At 34.3% G+C, this 19,391-nt stretch overlaps 4 protein-coding genes across 6 annotated transcripts in view; 2 read left to right on the top strand and 2 right to left on the bottom strand.

The window, feature by feature from the left end:
• LOC135846054 (dual specificity mitogen-activated protein kinase kinase 4-like) overlaps nt 1-9,172 on the bottom strand; it is a 33,089-nt gene extending 23,917 nt beyond the window's left edge. For 2 of the 3 annotated variants that reach the window (XR_010558877.1, XM_065365029.1), the window contains exons 1-10: nt 9,065-9,172; nt 8,783-8,996; nt 8,620-8,704; nt 8,454-8,543; nt 8,311-8,343; nt 8,047-8,110; nt 7,849-7,962; nt 7,605-7,724; nt 7,342-7,461; nt 7,086-7,265 (exon numbers count right to left, since the gene is read on the bottom strand). Coding sequence is in view for 2 of the 3 variants with exons in the window: in XM_065365029.1 (XP_065221101.1) it covers nt 7,086-7,265; nt 7,342-7,461; nt 7,605-7,724; nt 7,849-7,962; nt 8,047-8,110; nt 8,311-8,343; nt 8,454-8,543; nt 8,620-8,704; nt 8,783-8,789 (813 nt within the window). In the remaining variant the exon portion in view is untranslated. The remainder of the gene's footprint in view (nt 1-7,085; nt 7,266-7,341; nt 7,462-7,604; nt 7,725-7,848; nt 7,963-8,046; nt 8,111-8,310; nt 8,344-8,453; nt 8,544-8,619; nt 8,705-8,782; nt 8,997-9,064) is intronic. The other variant, XM_065365042.1, reaches the window with a different exon arrangement.
• Nucleotides 9,173-13,632: 4,460 nt separating this feature from the next.
• LOC135846003 (transmembrane protein 65) lies at nt 13,633-15,635 on the top strand. Its single transcript, XM_065364927.1, has 6 exons — nt 13,633-14,053; nt 14,142-14,267; nt 14,443-14,484; nt 14,566-14,633; nt 14,709-14,912; nt 14,974-15,635. The coding sequence occupies exons 1-6, from the start codon at nt 13,828-13,830 to the stop codon at nt 15,076-15,078; spliced, it is 771 nt and encodes a 256-aa protein (XP_065220999.1). The 5' UTR covers nt 13,633-13,827; the 3' UTR covers nt 15,079-15,635.
• On the bottom strand, nt 15,391-16,965 carry LOC135846014 (probable nuclear transport factor 2). Its single transcript, XM_065364956.1, has 4 exons — nt 16,650-16,965; nt 16,094-16,165; nt 15,912-16,010; nt 15,391-15,827 (listed from the first exon to the last, which is right to left on the bottom strand). Exons 1-4 carry the CDS (start codon nt 16,755-16,757, stop codon nt 15,714-15,716), a joined length of 393 nt encoding a protein of 130 aa, XP_065221028.1. The 5' UTR covers nt 16,758-16,965; the 3' UTR covers nt 15,391-15,713.
• A 174-nt stretch (nt 16,966-17,139) lies between these two features.
• On the top strand, nt 17,140-18,367 carry Gas41 (YEATS domain-containing protein 4 Gas41). The gene is made up of 4 exons (XM_065364941.1): nt 17,140-17,357; nt 17,429-17,707; nt 17,781-17,973; nt 18,053-18,367. Exons 1-4 carry the CDS (start codon nt 17,253-17,255, stop codon nt 18,232-18,234), a joined length of 759 nt encoding a protein of 252 aa, XP_065221013.1. The 5' UTR covers nt 17,140-17,252; the 3' UTR covers nt 18,235-18,367.
• The last annotated feature ends 1,024 nt before the right edge of the window (nt 18,368-19,391 follow it).

Here is a 19,391-nt window from a genome sequence, read left to right as displayed (position 1 = left end):
TTTCATTAAACGCAGAAAATGAACAGATAAGAACAGAACCTTCTACCCCATCATTGAAAAATCTTGAAAATGGGAAGTGTAAGTAGGTATGCAATTTTTTGAAAAAAAAATTTCAAGAAAAGGTCCTAAGAATTTCAGCCCAACAGGTACATATTTGACACAATCCAACAAGCGAAAAAAGTTCAATTACAGGAATTCTTAAGGCATAAAAAATCAGAAGCTTTTGAAAAATTTGTGTTTTTTTTTTTAAAGTAAAAATGAAGAATTGTAGATCAAAATGTGTTACAATTTTACAAGAAATTCACCTTGAGTATTTTTGAAGAATTTTGAGCTTAAAAATGGGTCGTTATTTGTAGGATTTAGGAAGTCGAGGTACCAATTGAAATAGATTAACATTTTGCTGCAGATTCAAATATTTCCATGAAAATTCATTTTTTGAAAAATTTTGAGCTTAAAGAGAAAGTGTTATGCAACGAATCAAAATAGGTCAAGACTTAGTCGGGGAGCCCGCATAAGGATCTGTTGCACCCCCCCCCCACGGTCGATCCTCCGGGACAACTTTTTTCTCAAAGGGGGAGCACAAAGGAACATTTCTAGCCCTTGAACTCAAAACAAAGTGGCCCTACTTACAAAATGGCGGCCATTTTGATTGACAGGTCAGCCGAAATCGCAGATTTTGCGTTCCAACATGCGACTTGCACGAAATTTTTTCAACGTTACAAAGGTAGATCGCAAGATCAAGCAAAAATTTATCACCTGTCAAAATTTCAAGTGCTAAAGTGATTTTTCGATTTTTAGTGAATTTTTGAAAATCAAATTTGAGCTAAAAATGAGGGGGAAAATCAAAATTTTACCAAATTGTTCAAGGAAGCTGAACTTTGGGATATACGTTATTTTCGACACGCCAAATCAATTGGAAACCGTTTCAAACCGTTTTAAGCAGTTCTAGAGCCTCCAGCAGATTTTTGAAACTCGAAATTCCCACAACATTTCGTCAAATGGAATTGGAAAGCCGAAATTTACACTGCGAACTAACTTCAAACAGGGTGTCCACTCATTTCTGGGAATGATTTTCCAGACCAATTTTTACATTTTTCCAGAACATTTTTTCCCACTTTCTATGCATACCCCACACATTAATAGAAGAGATATTGGGGGGGGGGGTGATTTTATTTCATAAGCTTCTCTTCGAACTGGATACTTCTTTAAATATAAAAAACAGCTCAACTTCGATAATTAACTTTTTAAATTAAAAATAAATAAATAAAACATGCACCAATTTTGGCCGATTGATACAATATTCATATGACTTATGAAAATCAAATGTTTCCTTTGTTTTTTTGATTTTTGGAAGCTTGAAAATGTGAAATTTGTCTATTTCAAAATGAGAAACAAATTGGCCCGAGCGAAGCGAGGGCTAGAACATTTGAAAATTTTAATTTCGAGATGCCTAAAAACGAGTTTTTTTTTTAACGGAAAGAGTTTAATTTTTTGGTTTCTCAAATTTTAATATTGGAATGATGTTTTTTTGAAAGAAGTTACTTATGAAAAAGAAAAGAGAACAGGCTCGAGCGAAAACTTCTGAAAATTTGCATTTCAAGAGGCATACAAACGAGGTTTTTTCATGTGAGAACAAGTAGTTTCTTTGGCTTTTAAAATTTTAGAATTTGAATGATTTTTTTTTTCAAAGGAAGTTGATTTTGACCAAAAAAAAAAAAACAGAACAGGCCCAAGCGAGGGCGAAAGCTCTTGTAAATTTGTATTTCGAAATGATTAAAACCGATGTTTTTTTCGAGTTCATTTTTTGGTTTTAAAACTTGATTTTTATTATCTAGAAATGTCATCTTGACCCGGAAAAAGAAAAGAAAACAAGCCCGAGCGAAGCGAGGGCAAAAGCTTTTGAAAATTTGCAGGGTTGTGCCGTAGAATACACCATGTAGAATACATGGGCATTCTACGCGTAAAATAGCGCGTGTAGAATAGCCTGAAACAAATGTAGAATGCGTGGAATGCGTAGAATGCGTAGAATACGACGTAGAATAAACATGCAGATTATTTTTATTTTTTCAAAATACTTATATTTTTTTCATTTTTTACATCATTTATTTTAATGCTGGTACCTATGTAAAAAAATGAAATGGCAATAGTAAAGTTAAAAAAACAAAATAAGAGGAACAATAAGCTAAAAAAAAAAACGAAATAGTAACAGGAAGGTAAAGAACAAGAACAAAATAGTAACCAGCAACGTATTTCAAATCACCTGCTTTTCCTGTAGTTTTTATGATTTTGAAATTAAGCTCACCTAACACAGCTTCATTCGGCTTTGGCATTATGATTACTAGTCTTATCACTTTTTCTGTTCAGTTCGTACCTAAGTCTATTGATTTCTTTTCTCAAATCAAATTCTTAATTGTTATAATCAATTTATATAATTCAAAAGAAGAAAACCCAAATTCATATTTCAAATTTCATTTCCTGAACAAAAAAGTTGAACTTTCATTTTTCAAAAGTGCATTTTTGGTTAATAAACAATTTTTTTGGCTTTCAGATGGGTGATTTTGTTACATTCTACGCATTCTACACCGTATTTTACGCATTCTACACATTCTACACGCATTCTACACATTCTACGCGCATTCTACGCATTCTACGCATTTTACGCATTCTACATCAAATTTTACGTATTCTACACCAAAATGTAGAATAGGCTATTCTACGCGTAGATGCCCAACCCTGAAAATTTGTCTTTCGAGCAGTAAAAAATAATGTTTTTCTTTCATCACAGATCCTTATCCAAAATTTGCAATTGATCGTTTTTTCAAAATTCCAGGATTTTGCGTGAAAATTACGAAATTCCCTGACTTTTCCAGACCGACCAAATTCCCTGACTTTTCCAGGTTTTCCAGTCTTGTGGACACCCTGTTCAAAACACCACGAGGTCAACTGCAGGTGGATTTCAAGTCGTTTTGGAGCCTCCAGTAGATTTTTGAAACTTGAAATTTCCTCAAAATTTCATCACATGGAGATGAAAAGCCGAAATTCATTCTGCAAACTAATTTCAATTCGATACGAAGTCGACTGCTGGGAGATTTCAAGTCGTTTTGGAGCCTCCAGCGACTTTTTGAAAATTACTGGAGCCTTCGGTAATTTTTGAAACTTGAAAGGAGATGAAAAGCCGAAATTCATTCAGCAAACTAATTTCAATTCGTTACGAAGTCAACTGGTGGGAGATTTCAAGTCGTTTTGGAGCCTCTAGCGACTTTTTGAAAATTACTGGAGCCTGCAGCAGATTTTTGAAACTCGAAATTCCCATAAAATTTCATCAAACAGAGTTGGAAAGCCGAAATTTACCCTGCGAACTAACTTCAATACACCACGAAGTCAACTGCAGGTGGATTTCAAGTCGTTATGGAGCCTCCAGAGACTTTTTGAAAATCACTGGAGCCTCCAGCAGATTTTTGAAACTTGGGAGATGGAAAGCCGAAATTCATTCTGCAAACTAATTTCAATTCGCTACGAAGTCGACTGCTGATAAGATTTCAAGTCGTTTTGGAGCCTCCAGCGACTATTTGAAAGGTTGTATGGCGTTTTTTTGGAAAATTTAAATTTCCAAAAAGTAGCCGGAAGCTTCAAAACCATTTGAAATCACCATGTAGTCGACTTCATATTGTATTGAAATTACTTTGCGAAGTAAATTTCAGCTTGCTAACTCTGTTTGATGAAATATTGTGGGAATTTCAAGTTTCAAAAATCCGATGGAGACTCCAGTAATTTTCAAAAAGTCGCTGGAGGCTCCAAAATAACTTGAACCCACCTGAAGTCGTGTTCAGAGGGTGTTAAAATTGAAGTGCAGAGTAAATTTCGCCTTTCCATCTCCGTTTAATGAAATTTTGAGGAAATTTCAAGTTTCAAAAATCTACTGGAGGCTCCAAAATAACTTGAACCCATCTGCAGTCGTGTTCATAAGGTGTTAAAATTGAAGTGCAGAGTAAATTTCAGCTTTCCATCTCCGTTTGATGAAATTTAAAGTTTCATTGGCATCCAAAAAAAGTGTCGCATAACCAATCAAAATTGATTGAAATTTAGCAAGAAATTTAAATATTTCAACGAACATGTTTTTCGAGCTGTTTTCAAAAGTTCTAAGCTGAAAATTGGGTAATGATTTTGGGAGGCTTTGGAAAAGAGTCACGCAACCCATTGAAATGAGTTGAAATTTCATCACGAGAAATTGAAGTACATTTTACAACGAAAATGATTTATAAGCAATTTGGAAAAAAATCATGCAACGAATCAAAATGAGTTGAAATTTTTCAAGAATTACAAATCGCAATGAAATGTTTTTTGAAAAATTATTGAGCTCGAAATTGGGCGATGACTTTCAGCATTCCTGAAGAATTATTTCGTGATCAATCAAAAATCAAATTGTTATAACGAAAATGTGTTAGGGGAAATTTTGAAGAGTCATTGAGCCCGAAATTATAGGGTTAGATTTCAAGCAGTTTGGAAAAAATATTACGTCTACCCGGACAGGGCTCGTAAGTAACCCCCCCTCTCCCCCAAATAAATAAAATCAACTTTTAACCAAAAAAGCTCGAAATCATAAAGTAACCAAAAAATAAGCAAAAAAAAATGAGGACTTTTCGTATTTAATTGAAATCTGAAAATACAAAGCGATAGAAGTGAGTACAATTTTAGCAGAAACCAGAACTTTTGGGCAATTAGTGCCAAACAAGTGATAGCTTTTTTTGCAATTTTCGCCAAACAATAAATTTTGCAGCTTTTTGATTTAAAAAATTGTACGTTTTTTTTGGATATTGGGATTTCTGGAAAAAAGCAAAACTTTCAACAATTTTAACAAAAGAAAAGACCTTTTGGAATTTAAAAAACACAAATTTATCATCTTTTAGCAATTTTTGACAAGAAATGAAACTTCCTCGACAATTTAAGCAAAAGCGAAACTTTTTGCTAATTTTAACTGGAAAAAAAAAGACTGAAAAATTAACCTTTATTTGCAAAATGCAAGATTTTGACAATTTTTGCAAAAAGCAAGACTTTTTTGGAAATTTTTGGGCAAAAAAAGAGACTTTTGAGTAATTTATGGGAAAAAATCGAGACCTAATACCCAGCAATTTAGCTTTAGCTAAAAAAAAAAAAAAAAAAAAAAAACGAGAAATTTTGATAAAAAGAAAGACTTTGAGACAATTTCAGCAAAAAACAAGAATTTTTCACATTATTACCTACTTATTGGCAAATAAGTAATTTTTTTTTACAATTTTTTACAAAAAAAAGTAGAGCTATGTATTTTGCAAGGCAAAAAAGCTCATCGTTAAGGTTGCACAACGTGAAAAGGGAGGGTGGGGTATTTTTGGCAATTTTTCTAAGAAGCAAGATGTGACTGTCAATTTTTAGCAAAAAGCAAGATATTTGGCAATGGCAAAAAAAGCAATACCTTTTCGCAATTTTTGCGAAAAATGCGATACTTTTTTCCTTTTCTGGGCAATTATTAACAATTCCTGCCAAAAAAGCAAGGCTTAAAATTTTTTGGAAAAATTGAGCTTTTCAATTTTTTTTTTTTGCAAGAAATTACACAATTTAGAAATTCTTGGCAGGCGGAATTCGTTACTATTTGAGTATTTTTAGCAGAAAGCGAGTCACTTTTTCCTACTTTCTTCAAAAATTAAGACCGAGATTAGGAAAAATTAAAAAAAAAGAAACTTTCGTAACCAAAATTTTTTCAAAACTGACCAGAAGTTACTTGTAGCAAATTTGGCAACTTGATTACTCAAAAAGTAACCGAATACAAGCCCTAGATAGCAGGAGCTCGAATTCAAACAGCATCATAATTTTTTTTCCAAAATCCTCGAAGTCTGAGCCTACTTTCGGGCTAAATATTCTTCAAAATTTCTCACTTGACATATTCGAGGCAACAACTGAATTTTTTGCAACATTTTGTAACTCATTTTGATACATCGCGTGGCTTTTATTTTCGAAACACTAAAAATCATGACTCTAATTTGGGCTGAAAAATCTTCGAAAAAGCTCGAAAAACATTTTCATCGAAATATTTGAATTTTTCGCGAAATTTTAACCCATTTTGTTATGATGCAAAGTCCCCTGATAAATTACCTCATTGTCTTTCATCCTTTACTTCAAGATCAAAAAATTATGTTCGAGCGAAAGTTTCGATACTTTTTCAATTTTTTTTATAGACCATGAAAAGAGAATTCAGGCCGAGCAAAGGTTGTAGTGTGCCAGCTTGCGTCCTCTGTCCTACGCACTGATAAGTGATAAGATAAGGCAAGTGGTCAATTTTATATTATTCAACGAAGAAAAACAATTTCAAGGCAAAATTTGTAAAAAATTTACATGTTTCGAAATTAATTGGAAAAAATTGATATGCGACCTTGCTCGGCCCGAATCGTGAAAAAAAAACTGAAATTTTCAGTCCATTAAATTCCAAAGAAAGTAATAAGGGGTTCGAATAATCAAATAATCAGAAAACGTGTGTCACGTGGCAATCATTTTTTTTTTTTTACATCATCTTTAGATCAAATTAAGGTGCCATTATTAAGATTTGGAAGAATTAGATCGAAAACTTAAGTCGATATTTGTACTCAGCGTACCAAAAACCCTAGCAAACGATATGCCGCATCAAATATCTGACATTTTTCAGCTCAGGCCAAAATCCCCCCACCACTTATTTTCGAAATGAAGAGCCAGTGATCCAGTGTTCGTTATTCTACACCATATTCCGATTCTATACACTTCAGGCTTGGTAAAATAGTCGAATAGAGTTGACTCGGGTTGAAATATTTTTTTCGTATCTGCGTTATTTTGAAAAAATTATGGTCGAAAAATCAAAATATAGATCCTCTTGAGCCCCCCCCCCCCACTAATCCCTTTCCAAGGAGATGCACGAAATTTCAGGAATATAATTATAAAACTTCGGGTCTGAGCTACAAACCCCAGTAAGTATTACTCGAGGTTCATTATTACGTTAGACTTATGACCTACATGTATGTATATTCGCTAATTTGCATACAGAATGAGTGAAGAAAAAAAAAACAATAAAATAAAACACTTACAGCCATGTACGGTTGACATCCGGCATCTCGTGTTTTCGCTATCGAATCAACTAACTGGCCGGAAATACCGAAATCACACAATTTAATGTTCCCTTTCTTATCTAGTAGAATATTGCTAGGCTTCACATCACGATGAATTATCTTCAACTTCTCTTTCAAGTAATTCAAAGCTTTCACCGTCTGTAAACAGTGAAACAGCTCATATATAGCAAAAAAAATCTTTCACGAAACGAAACAAACTCGAAAAAACACTCACCGCTACGGTTATTTTACCCAAAATGATCTCCGGTATCCTTTCTTGTAGTCTTTCGTAAATGAATTTATAAAATTTATCGAGCGACGTGTCCATTAACTCCATACAAATCCAACAATCTCCCTAAAAAAAAAAAAAACAACAACAGAAGCGAATTAGTTCCAAAACTTGAAACAAAACACGACGAATAACGAAGGCATTTAGAACCTTAAACAATTACAATAAGTTAACTAAGATTTTAAAATATTCATCGACAGATTACACACCTCTTTGAATAAGGCGCCGTAAAATTGAACAATATAAGGGCAGTCGTTGGATTTCATCACTACTTCTAAATCCATGAGCAGTTGTTTCTGCTCTTTTTCGTCAACTGTTGAACGTATTCGCTGCGTAAACGAAAATAAAATATATGAATAAACATGAGAATAAATTTATCAAGGTCGAAGGTCAGTTGATATGGCCGAGTCGAGTACAAAACGAGTATAAGGCATAATATGAAGTTTTCTGTACCTTGACAGCCATCACAGTGTTGCTTTTCTTATGTATCATTTTATTCACGGTGCCAAATCCACCTCGTCCAATTTCGCCGAGATCTTGTAAATCTTCGCAGGTGAAATCGTAAACCTGTTTAAATAGAATAAATTAATCTACGCCTTATCTAGGAATATTTAATAGTGGTACAATAAAAGCTATTCGTAGAATACGAACCGAATCCGGCGAAACTTGCAGTTTTCCAGTCGTTTGAATACACGGATATAGTTTGAACTTTTCCCTGAAAAAACACACATCATTAAAATTACAAACACCTAAATCACAACATTCTGTTACAAAAACACCGAGATATGATGTAAGTACGAAAACATGGATTCCCAATTGTAATTAATCCAACGGTTATAGAAAATGATGCGATGATGATTAGTACGAAAATGAAACCAGCAGATTAAACCCAACCATTCTAGAAATTCAACTCACCTAAACCTAGTTCTTTCAGCCAATCTACGATTTCTAATGGGAAAATAATATGCAAGTGTTTGAAACACGTCATTGTTTGAATTAACTACTACAGTAGATAAGATAATCGAACTACCAGTAAGTAAGATAACAGTTACACTTACTTAGCAGTATCCGTTAAATCTTCGGGACTAAAAGGGCGAACTTTAGGTAAAGATGATCGACTAGGGCGTCTCTCTTCTTCCACCCAAATACTGCGCGAAACAAAAGAATAATGAGCCTCGTGGCAGGTGTTTATAAATGGTACCAATAGATACGAATTATACTTACGGTTGGTTTTGAAATGCGTATCCATTGGCAATATTCAAATTCGTCTGTTGCGGGTTGAAAGCTAGTTTCAAATTCTTACGTTTATCTGTAAAACGATACACGAGGTTAGGTCTACCGAATGAGTAGTTGTTATAGGTCAACAAAGGTAACACCGAACACTTACCGGTCATTTTGCTGCACTCACAGGGGTATTAATTTCTTCGAGATCTTCAAAGTATGACTAAACACTGATGGGCGAATATGAATTGCTCATAGTAAGTTAAATCTGCGATAAAAATTCCTTTACGTGCGCGTTGGTGTGTTGAAGATGGTGGTCACCGATGATGGAGCTTCACAATCGACCAAGTACTACTGATTTTACTGAACGAACTGTCGAACTAAATTATTCATATCGGTGTTGGTTACTCATAATACGATAACAAGCGATAATAATTTCAACACGTACTTGAAAAATTGGTGTTTGCTTGAAGGAAATATTTGGAGATGACGATGGAATTCGGACTGCCTAACGGTACTTCGCTGAAGTCACCAAAATAAATCACAAAGCCTGGTGAATTGAGAAAAATATTGAACAGTGAGCTTTCTAGTTCTCAGTTTGACCGCCAGGATCGCTGTATTCGAAAGAAGTTTTTAGAAGTTTTAACTGCAGTGATGGCAAAACTTTTTCATTTCAGTTCAAGTTTTTAGTTTTTAGTTTCAGTTTTATTTTTTTCAGTTCAAGTTTTCAGTTTTTAGTTTCAGTTTTATTTTTTTCAGTTCAAGTTTTCAGTTTTCAGTTTCAGTTTTACTTTTTTCAGTTCAAGTTTTTAGTTTCAGTTTTCAGTTTTGATTTTTTCAGTTCAAGTTTTTAGTTTCAGTTTTTCATTTCAGTTTCAGTTTTCATCATTTAGGTATTAAGGTTCAAAACGAAATGAAAAAAAAATTTTCTTTTCTTTCATGAATTTTTTTATCCTCATACATTAATTTAATAGTCAGGGAGCCCACTTAAGGATAAATTGTACCCCCTCGTCGATCCTCCGGGACAACTTTTTTCTTAAAGGGGAAGTCCTAAGGAACATTTCTAGCCCTTGTACTCAAAAAAAAACTTGGCCCTACTTACAAAATGGCGGCCATTTCGATTAACAGGTGAGCCAAAATCGCTGATTTCGTGTTCCAACATAGGACTTGCACAAATTTTTTTAAACCGTACAAAGGTAGATCGAAAGATCAAGCAAAAATTTATCACCTGTCAAAATTTCAAGTGCTAAAGTACGTTTTTCGATTTTTAGTGAATTTTTGAAAATCAAATTTACTCCAAAAATGAGAGAAAAAAATCAAAATTTTACCAAATAGACCAAGAAAGCTGAAATTTGGGATACACCTTATTTTCGACATGACAAATCGATTGGAAACTGTTTCAAACCGGTTCGAGCAGTTCTGGAGCCTCCAGCAGATTTTTGAAACTCGAAATTCCCACAAAATTTCACCAACATGGAGTTGGAAAGCTGAAATTTATTCTGTAAACTAATGTCAATGCGCTACGAAGTACTGCAGGTGAATTTCAAGTCGTTTTGTAGCCTCCGGCGACTTTTTGATTATTCCTGGAGCCTCCATCAGATTTTTGAAACTTTAAATTTTTACAAAATTTCATCAAATGGCGATGGAAAGCTTAAATTTACTCTACACTCCAATTTTAACATCCTCTGAAAACGACTTCAAGTGGATCCAAATCATTTTGAAGCTTCCCAACGACTTTTTGAAAATTACTGGAGCGTCCAGTAGATTTTTGAAACTTGAAATTCCCGAAACATTTTACCAAATAGAGTTGGCAAGCTGAAATTTACTTCGCAAACTAATTTCAATACGATATGAAGTCGACTACGTGGTGGTTTCAAATGGTTTTAAATGATTTTGAAGCTTCCAGCTACTTTTTTGAAATTTCAATTTTCCTAAAAACACCACATGATCTCTCAAAAAGTCGCTGGAGGCTCCAAAACGTCTTGAAATCCACTAGCAGACGACTTCGTAGCGTATTGAAATTAGTTTGCAGAATGAATTTTGACTTTCCATCTCCGTTTGATGAAATTTTTAGGAAATTTATAAAGTTTCAAAAATCTGATGGAGGCTCCAGTAATTTTCAAAAAGTCGCCGGAGGCTCCAAAACGACTTAAAATCCCCCTGCAGTTGACTTCGTAGCGTATTGAAATTAGTTTGCAGAGTAAATTTTGGCTATCCAACTCCATTTACTTAATGAAATTTTGATGGGAATTTCGAGTTTCAAAAATCTGCTGGAGGCTCCAGAACTGCTCGAAACGGTTTGAAACAGTTTCCAATAGATTTAGCATGCCGAAAATAGGGTGTATCCCAAATTTCAGCTTTCTTGGTCTATTTGGCGAAATTTTGATTTTTCCTCTCATTTTTGACCTAAATTTGATTTTCAAAAATTCGCCAAAAATCGAAAAACGTACTTTAACACTTGAAATGTTGACAGGTAATAAATTTTTGCTTGATCTTTCGATATACCTTTGTACAGTTTGAAAAATTTTGTGCAAGCCCTATGTTGGAACGCAAAATCTGCGATTTCGACTGACCTGTCAATCAAAATGGCCACCATTTTGTAAGTAGGGCCACTTTTTTTTGAGTACAAGGGCTAGAAATGTTCCTTAGGACTCCCCCTTTAAGAAAAAAGTTGCCCCGGATGATCGATCGGGGGAAGGGGTGCAATTTTTCCTTAGTGGGCTCCCCGACTATAATCTAATTTGCTACTTGGCAACAGAAACTTCATATTTCAAATTCAAACATTTCAAACTCAAAAATTAAGCATGAATAAATAAAATCATGGCCTGGGGGCTGAAAAAAAGACAAGTTAATAGTATGCTACTTGGAAGGAGGATTGCATCGTCCTTGTCCCGACAATAAATTGTTATTTTGCCACAATAATCAAAATTTTATAATTAACGTGCTGAGCAGTGAGCACTGTAGTATCAAAAAAAAAAACTTTGAAAATCCAGTAGTTCAGTTCATCAGTTCTGTTCAGAAAAAGTGAAAAATTTGCATTTTTTGTATACTTACAAGTAGCATTTTGAATGGCCCCTGCAATGCAAGGCCAAAAGTTTTCAGTTTGGGAAAATTTATGATTTAAAAAGTAGAATAATATCAATTTTAATTAGGTTTTTCTGATCTCAACATTTTTCAAATTCAATAGGTTTTTTGAAATTGTAACCCTGAAAAGAGAATCAAATTGACAATGACAATTGACATTTGACCCAGGCTGGCTACTCGATGAGGGCAAAAGATTGGATAATATTTTGTTGATCAAAAATTAGAACAATATCAATTTTATTGAGAGAATTCGCCATTTGGTTTTTCTGAATTCAACTTTTTCTAAATTTCAACAATTGTTTTTTCAAACTCTGACTTCTGACTCTTAGCGGAAAGCAGGGGTTTAATTCAAATTGGCCCGAGCGAAGCGAGGGCAAAAGCTTTTGAAAAAATGAAAATTTTGAAAATAGATTGATGATTTTGTCGACAAAATTCAGTGGATGGCAAAACTTTTACATTTCAGTTCAAGTTTTTAGTTTTTAGCAGTGTTGTCATAACGTTATTCATAACGTAACGAAAAAACGAAAAAACGGAAAAAACCGGAATTTTTTCCGTTATAATAACGTAACGATAAACGAAAACGAAATTTTCTACAGAAGAAACGATAACGAAATTATAACGTTATGAAAAAATCTTTGTGGCATAACGAAACGAAAAACGGAAAAACGGAAAAAATTCCGTTATTTTTTTCGTTTTTTTCCGTTTTTTTTTACTAAGCATTGATTAAAAAAAAATGAGAAATGTACAAAATTTTTAAAAAAGTTTGCAAAATGATTAAAAAATTATTAATTAATAAAAGTAGTCCAGTCGAATTAGAAATTATTTTTGCGCCAAAATGCTCAGGATGGTCGGATGGTGTCCTAAATGACATACTAAAACCCACCCTAAATCCGCCTGGAGCTTCTCCCCCCAGACCCACATTTGTACCCCCTAGCACAGTTTTTCGCCATTTTCTCCCCCGCATTGCATTTTAGCGAAAAATATGTGGTTAGATAAAACATAAAAGAATCTATGTCAAATTTCCGATCTAATGATGTATCAACTTTCCTTGTATGTTCAAGGGGGTACAACTATTCAAAAAAGGGGGGTTTCCTGAAAAATACATAAAGGATATAGGCGCCTAAGGGGGGTGAAATGGTCCCCGAAAGCATTCGAGTTCATATCAGCATGGAAGGTGGGTACGATGGAGAAACTTGCGCGTGAAAAATTTCAGATCCACACCCCCACCCCTTTTTGGACCCCCCTTTTCTGAAATTTCAATAACGCTTTTCTCAGCCCCATGTTGACCGATTTTGAAAATTTTTCTGGAAGTTATGTATTATGTATATCCTTAGTACGTATCCCCACAAAAATTTTCAACCCCAATACTGAGAAATTTTTGAAACATTTTGTACTTTTTTCAGTTTTTTCAGAGTAACCCCCAATTTGGGCATTTTTGTACTATAACGAAAAACGAAACGAAATAACAAAATAACGGAAAAATGAAATGATATAATAACGATAAACGGAAAACATAACGTAACGGAATTATCTGTGTAACGAAATAACGGAAAAATAACATAACGAAAAATTTCACAATTCTGAAACGAAACGATATAACATAACGGAAAAAAATTTCGTTATGACAACACTGGTTAGTTTCAGTTTTATTTTTTTCAGTTCAAGTTTTTAGTTTTCAGTTTCAGTTTTATTTTTTTCAGTTCAAGTTTTCAGTTTTCAGTTTCAGTTTTTCTCATTTCAGTTCTAGTTTCAGTTTTAGTTTCAGTTTCTCCATTTCAGTTCAAGTTTTTAACCAGTTTCAGTTTCAGTTTCAGTTTCAGTTTTCCATCACTGTTTAACTGTGATTTTTTTAGTTCCCAGTTTACTCGCCAGGTTCGCTGCACATGAAAATTTAAAATTATGAAAATGGCAGCACTGATTTTCATAAACAAAGATAGAAAATGAAAATATTCTTTCAAAAAATTACGAAAAATGTAAAAATAATCGATTTTTTAAACCTAATTATCGTGTTTTTCTATTAAACTTTTCTAGAATAGAATCCGTAATGCATTTTTCAACGATAACTATACACTCACCTCGTTGAATACCTCGTCAATATTTTATAATCCTTGAAAAATCGAGCTTGAAATGAGTATTCATAAATTCGGTCACTTGTTACGTCTTCGAAGCTGTTCGAATGGAATTCCATCAATACGTACAAATGAGGTAATCTTTCGTAAACCTAGGCATTTATCTACGTTACCGAACAATTGGGTCCAAGAATTGGTATCGAAATTAGATACCGAACAACGTCAACAGTTGATGATCGCTTTAAAAACCATAGAATCAGAAGAGACCAAGGCCGACTTCAGAGGTACCTGAATCAAAACACTATAATCAATAACTAATACAACTATAACGTAAATTCACACTACAGCAAACTGGTATCTTACTTTTCACAGGTCAATTGGCAGCTTATCGATGGAGAACGAAACTGGGAAGGCCGAGCAAAGTAGCCGAGTCCAACGATGTAGATGCAACTGGTTCTTATTGTCCATTACCAGATGACTGGTTTATACGTAAAGTTGGTAAGTATTTGGACTGGTAAATGGTATACGAATTTCTTCTATATGAGTTCTTCGGTTCACAATTCATCTTGATTTGTGCATGTCTGAAAATAAAGAGGAATGTCGTAAGTATTATAAGTAATTTAATTAATTATCTCGATGTGTGTTTGTGAAATAGTTTGATGTGTGATTTCAGAGGAATCTACACCGAAGCCAACACATCGTCAGCTCTTACAAGGTAAATTATTATACATTTCGTACAGTTTTTAGAAACCATCGTACCAATTTCTCACATTCTAACCTAACTAAACATTTCTAGTTGGAATTTACAACGCAGTACCTTTCATTGGATTTGGATTCTTGGATAATTCCATCATGATTATCGGCGTAAGCATCTCATCAGTTCGAATAACAACATTGACAGAAATCTGAAACACAAATCATAATACTGTGTACTTACAGGGAGACTCGATCGAGATGACTTTAGGATCGTTGATTACCTTATCGACAATGGCAGCTGCAGCACTCGGTAACACATTCTCAGACATAATGGGTATCGGTTCAGCGTATTACGTGGAGAAAGCAGCTTCAAAACTGGGAGTAAAACAGCCTGCTCTGTCTCCCATTCAAATGAACATGAGCAAATCTCGTTTATTTGCTAATTTGGTACGTTTCCATTTCGATTTATTCGTGTTCACGATCAAATTGAACAAGTTGATGTTCACAGGGACGAACGATTGGTGTTACAATTGGCTGTCTGCTTGGAATGTTCCCCTTGCTGTTCAAATCCGACGATAAAGATAAATCCAACGAGAAGAAATCTGAAAAATGATAAGCTTACGATTAGACTGTAAAATGCATTTTTAATTACGTTTCTGTTACCCTTGTTTTTTTCTCTCATGACTATTTGATATCGTATTCTGTGTACCTAATCTATAATATTTTTTTGTTACCTTTCTCTCGTTTCGTTTTTTTTTTTTTTCAGTTACCTTCGTACTTACTCGTTTTCGTTTCTTTTTGTTTTAACGCTTTTTAATATAATATTTTGTTAAGTATTATCTTCCAATTTAATAGTATTATTATTCGCAGAGCGAACACACGATCAAATACTTTAAATCAACGATACACAAGTACAACGACAAGACGTTTTCGTATGTAGTATTTATTTTATACATTCGTTTCTGTGATTAGTGGTGTAAAAATATACTAGAATGTAGTAGTGTTATAGGGTATTTATATAAAACATGCCTCGGATGTATTTCAAGAATAATAGTATTTTCAAAATTATAAAATATATACACTAAAATATAGTAAAACGTTGTAACTTTCAAAACATATGCGATCGTAGGAAAAAAAAATACATATTACTGTACAATGTACATTCCATTATTCGTTTCTTTTTCTTCAACAATGTTCCAACAAACTGAATTAAAACAATAAATAAGACGAAAGTAGTTTGCTCTGCGATTAAGCACTGTCGTGTATGATCAGTCTGAACACATCGTGTTGTAAATAAAAACTGTTTCCGATCGGTTTCAAAACGAATACTTGACTATAAGCGTGAGGTGGATCTTCATCAGTCTATAAAATACAATATTTCGTACTGTGTATTCTGTTCCTTAACAAAATAACCAAATCGAATGGATAATTAAGCTAATTAGTTACCTTCAAGCGTCCAAATACGTTAATGAGTATGCCACCGTCGAACATGGGTTGAGAATCGATAGCTGATATTTGCCTGGCTATTTTTTGAAATCCTAAGCTCTGAAAACAATCAAATCACACATGAAAAGTTTAGAAGTGAAATCAAGAATGATGCAAGGTGAAAGCTGCCAGGATCAACTTACGTTTAATTTTTCCATTATTTTTTGAGCTCCTTGTAATTGAATCCCTTCAAATGACATGAACGAGGTTTCAGCCTGCAAAACAAACATATATTAGTAACGAAACAATTTCTCGTATCAAAGTTATCATTACGTAACACCGATTCGAAACACATGGTTGATAAAATTAGCAACAGAATACGACGAATGCATTTTTTTTACGTCATCTTGGTGTTCGAAGAGATGTTAATATATTCTCAGAGTACCGAGTCAATCAACGCTGTGTACTTTGAACTGTTCAATAGTTCATTGGTCGTGCAACGACTACAACTCTCGAAAACACATCTGTCTCGATACCTACATGACTCAGCTTCTTTCATCATCATTCTATCGCAATTTATCAACCTATTAGATAAGTTCGAGAGGCTGAATGAATATATATGAATTAGAAAACGATGCAGTAGGCACGATTTTGTTCACTCTGTTGGCCTAGGTTTGAGACAAACAGCGGTGAACTGCAACGAATCGTACGACATGAAATATGACTAGGTTCTATTCGAATATAGAAATTTATACTTACATTGTACAGATTGGCTAAATTTGGTCTCTGGTTAACATCATCGAACAATAAGTAATATTGTTCAACGAATGATTTGCCGATAGTTTCGTAGGCTGGATTTAGTGCCATGGAGAGTTATAAACACACTCGTCGTACGCAAGTAATATACAATAAATGGCGAATATCGAGTTGGGAACTTCAACGAGAGTAACGAGACGATTATTAAACGCACACCGATACGATAATTACTTAATTAGTTTAAAATAAACGCCGTTAAATTAAAATTTCGCGAGTTGAAGAAAAATGAAAAACATTTCGGAAGAAGTAAAATTGCATTTTTTGGCTTGCGAACCTTGGCATTTTAAGCAGCATCGTGAAACACACCGAGACGACAATCGATCGAAAAAACACTCGAACGAACATAATCGATTCTGATTGGTTGTTTTTTTCAATCAATGCTGCTCGCATTTTCAACTTTTTCACTGCTTCAAGCCAATAAAAAAAATCAAAACAAATTTTTCCACTTTTTTTTTTGAAAAAAGCTCGAAATTTGAAAAAAGTTGAGCTATTTGATCGAATAAATCATGTTTTAAAGCGAACTCCGAGCATCGACTGGTTATAAAGATGTCTTACATATCTCAAGGATCGTCGGGTATTGCTGCGAACAAAGATTCCGCGATGGATGATTCGTTCAGAGACGACAAATCGGAATTCAGCGGTCGCTTAAAAGTACGTACATCTCACGCAGTTATTTCCATCACACTATGGGTATTTATTACATGAAAATTCACTCTTCACAGGGCACTACGATGTTCAAACCGATCGTTTACGGTAGCGTGGCTCATTACCTGCCTGAAAAACGAAACGACGGACGTACCCACCGGTGGACGGTGTTCGTAAAACCGTATCATAACGAAGACCTATCGGTGTTTATTAAAAAAATCCACTTCAAATTACACGACAGTTACGGTAACTGTAATCGAGTAGTGATGAAAATGCCTTACGAGGTTTCCGAAACAGGCTGGGGAGAATTCGAGATCGTTATCAAGATATATTTCCACGATCAGAACGAAAGACCGGTACGTAAAACAGTTCGATGAAGAGCAGACTGTTGTGGAATTGGTTTGTATATGATGTTGAGTTTTCTGTTAGGTGACCGTGTACCATATGCTGAAGTTATTTCATAGCGGACCGGATGCAAACGAGGCGGTTGCGGCTAATTTACCAGTGTATTGTGAAAATTACGAAGAGATTATATTCCAAGATCCTACCGCTCAAATGAGTAGTCTGCTCAGGAAGAAACCCATCCCTTATGTGTCTGGTGAATGGAAACATCACACAGATTGTGAGTAAAACGATCGGATGATCCTAATGTGTCACTGTGTAAAAAAATCAATGTCAATAATTCCTACGTTGAATTTCAGTCGAAAAATTGAAAGTTGACACCGTGAAGAAATTACGAGAGGCGAAAAAAACAGTCCAGAAAGAAATAGAAGAACAGAAAATGAAACTCAAGGTGGCTCAAGAAACCATAACCAAATTTAAAGAAGAAGTAATGAAGAGTAGAAAAGCTACTCCGGCTACTTCGTATTTAGCTGCATCGTGACGTAAACTTATTATACCTCGATCGAGAGTATTGTGATGTCAATTATTGTATATGTATTTTGTATTATATATATATGTGTATTTTTCTAGACTTTTTTGTAGATACTTAATAAAGAAGATTTCGTTATGCAGAAGTCATCAGTGTTTGTTTGGGGAAAATCTGTCCACTGTGTCGATCAGTAAAGACTTGGGTTTATTGTCTTTGTGACCTGTTCGATCGATTTAAAAATTTGTTTGTGTCGGTTTCAATTCAAAATGTTCCCCAGCAATTTTTTAAAGAAATGAAAAATTCACAGTTCGTGATTGAGTGATTGTAATGTTAACAAAAAAACTGAAATTAGATGTATCACTTATTTTCGACCTCTCAAGTCGAATAATGATAGTTTCCAGCTATTCATGGAGCCTCCAACAGATTTTTGGTTACTCCAGTTATCGAAAAAGAAGAGCTGTAAATAAAGGTAAAAATGAAGGTTATTTCAAAATCATCACTAACTGACTCGGAAAGGTTGCAAAAAAGGTTTGTAGGTGCTTAATTTTATTTTGACCCTGTTTATGGAATTTTTTCGAAAACTGGAAGATTTGTAGATCTGCTGGAGGCTCCAGGACGACTCAAAACCATCGCCAATTGACTCGGAAAAGTTTCAAAAAAGGTTTATGGGTACTGAGTTTCATTTTTGACCTGATTTACATATTTTTTTGCGAGCACTAGAGAATCCACAAGTCTGCTGGAGGCTCCAGGACGACTCAAAACCATCGCCAATGGACTCAGAAAAGTTGCAAAAAAGGTTTACGGGTACTGAATTTCATTTTGATCTGATTTACGAAATTTTTTTCGAGCACTGGAGAATTCGAAAATCTACTGGAGGCTCCAGAACTACTCACAACCATCATCCTTCGACTCGAGAGGTTAAACATGAGATACAAAACAAATTTTAGCACTTTTTGTTTTCTCGTTCGCGAAGGATGAATTTTCTATCATTTTCAAAAATAATTGCTGGAGAAAATTTTGGATTTAGACCAGTATCAAAAAAAATTTTAAAGTAAGTACATACCAACATTTTTCGAAAGAGTTACAAAGATAGTGAATCCAAGTTGGTAAGTTTTGAATTTTATTTTGACCTTATTTAATATGGAATTTTCGCGACAGCTGCGCTGGAG

The sequence above is a fragment of the Planococcus citri genome, chromosome 1 (genome assembly GCF_950023065.1).
Source record: "Planococcus citri chromosome 1, ihPlaCitr1.1, whole genome shotgun sequence".
Lineage (NCBI taxonomy): Eukaryota > Metazoa > Arthropoda > Insecta > Hemiptera > Pseudococcidae > Planococcus > Planococcus citri.
This window is presented reverse-complemented; position numbering and strand designations above follow the sequence as displayed.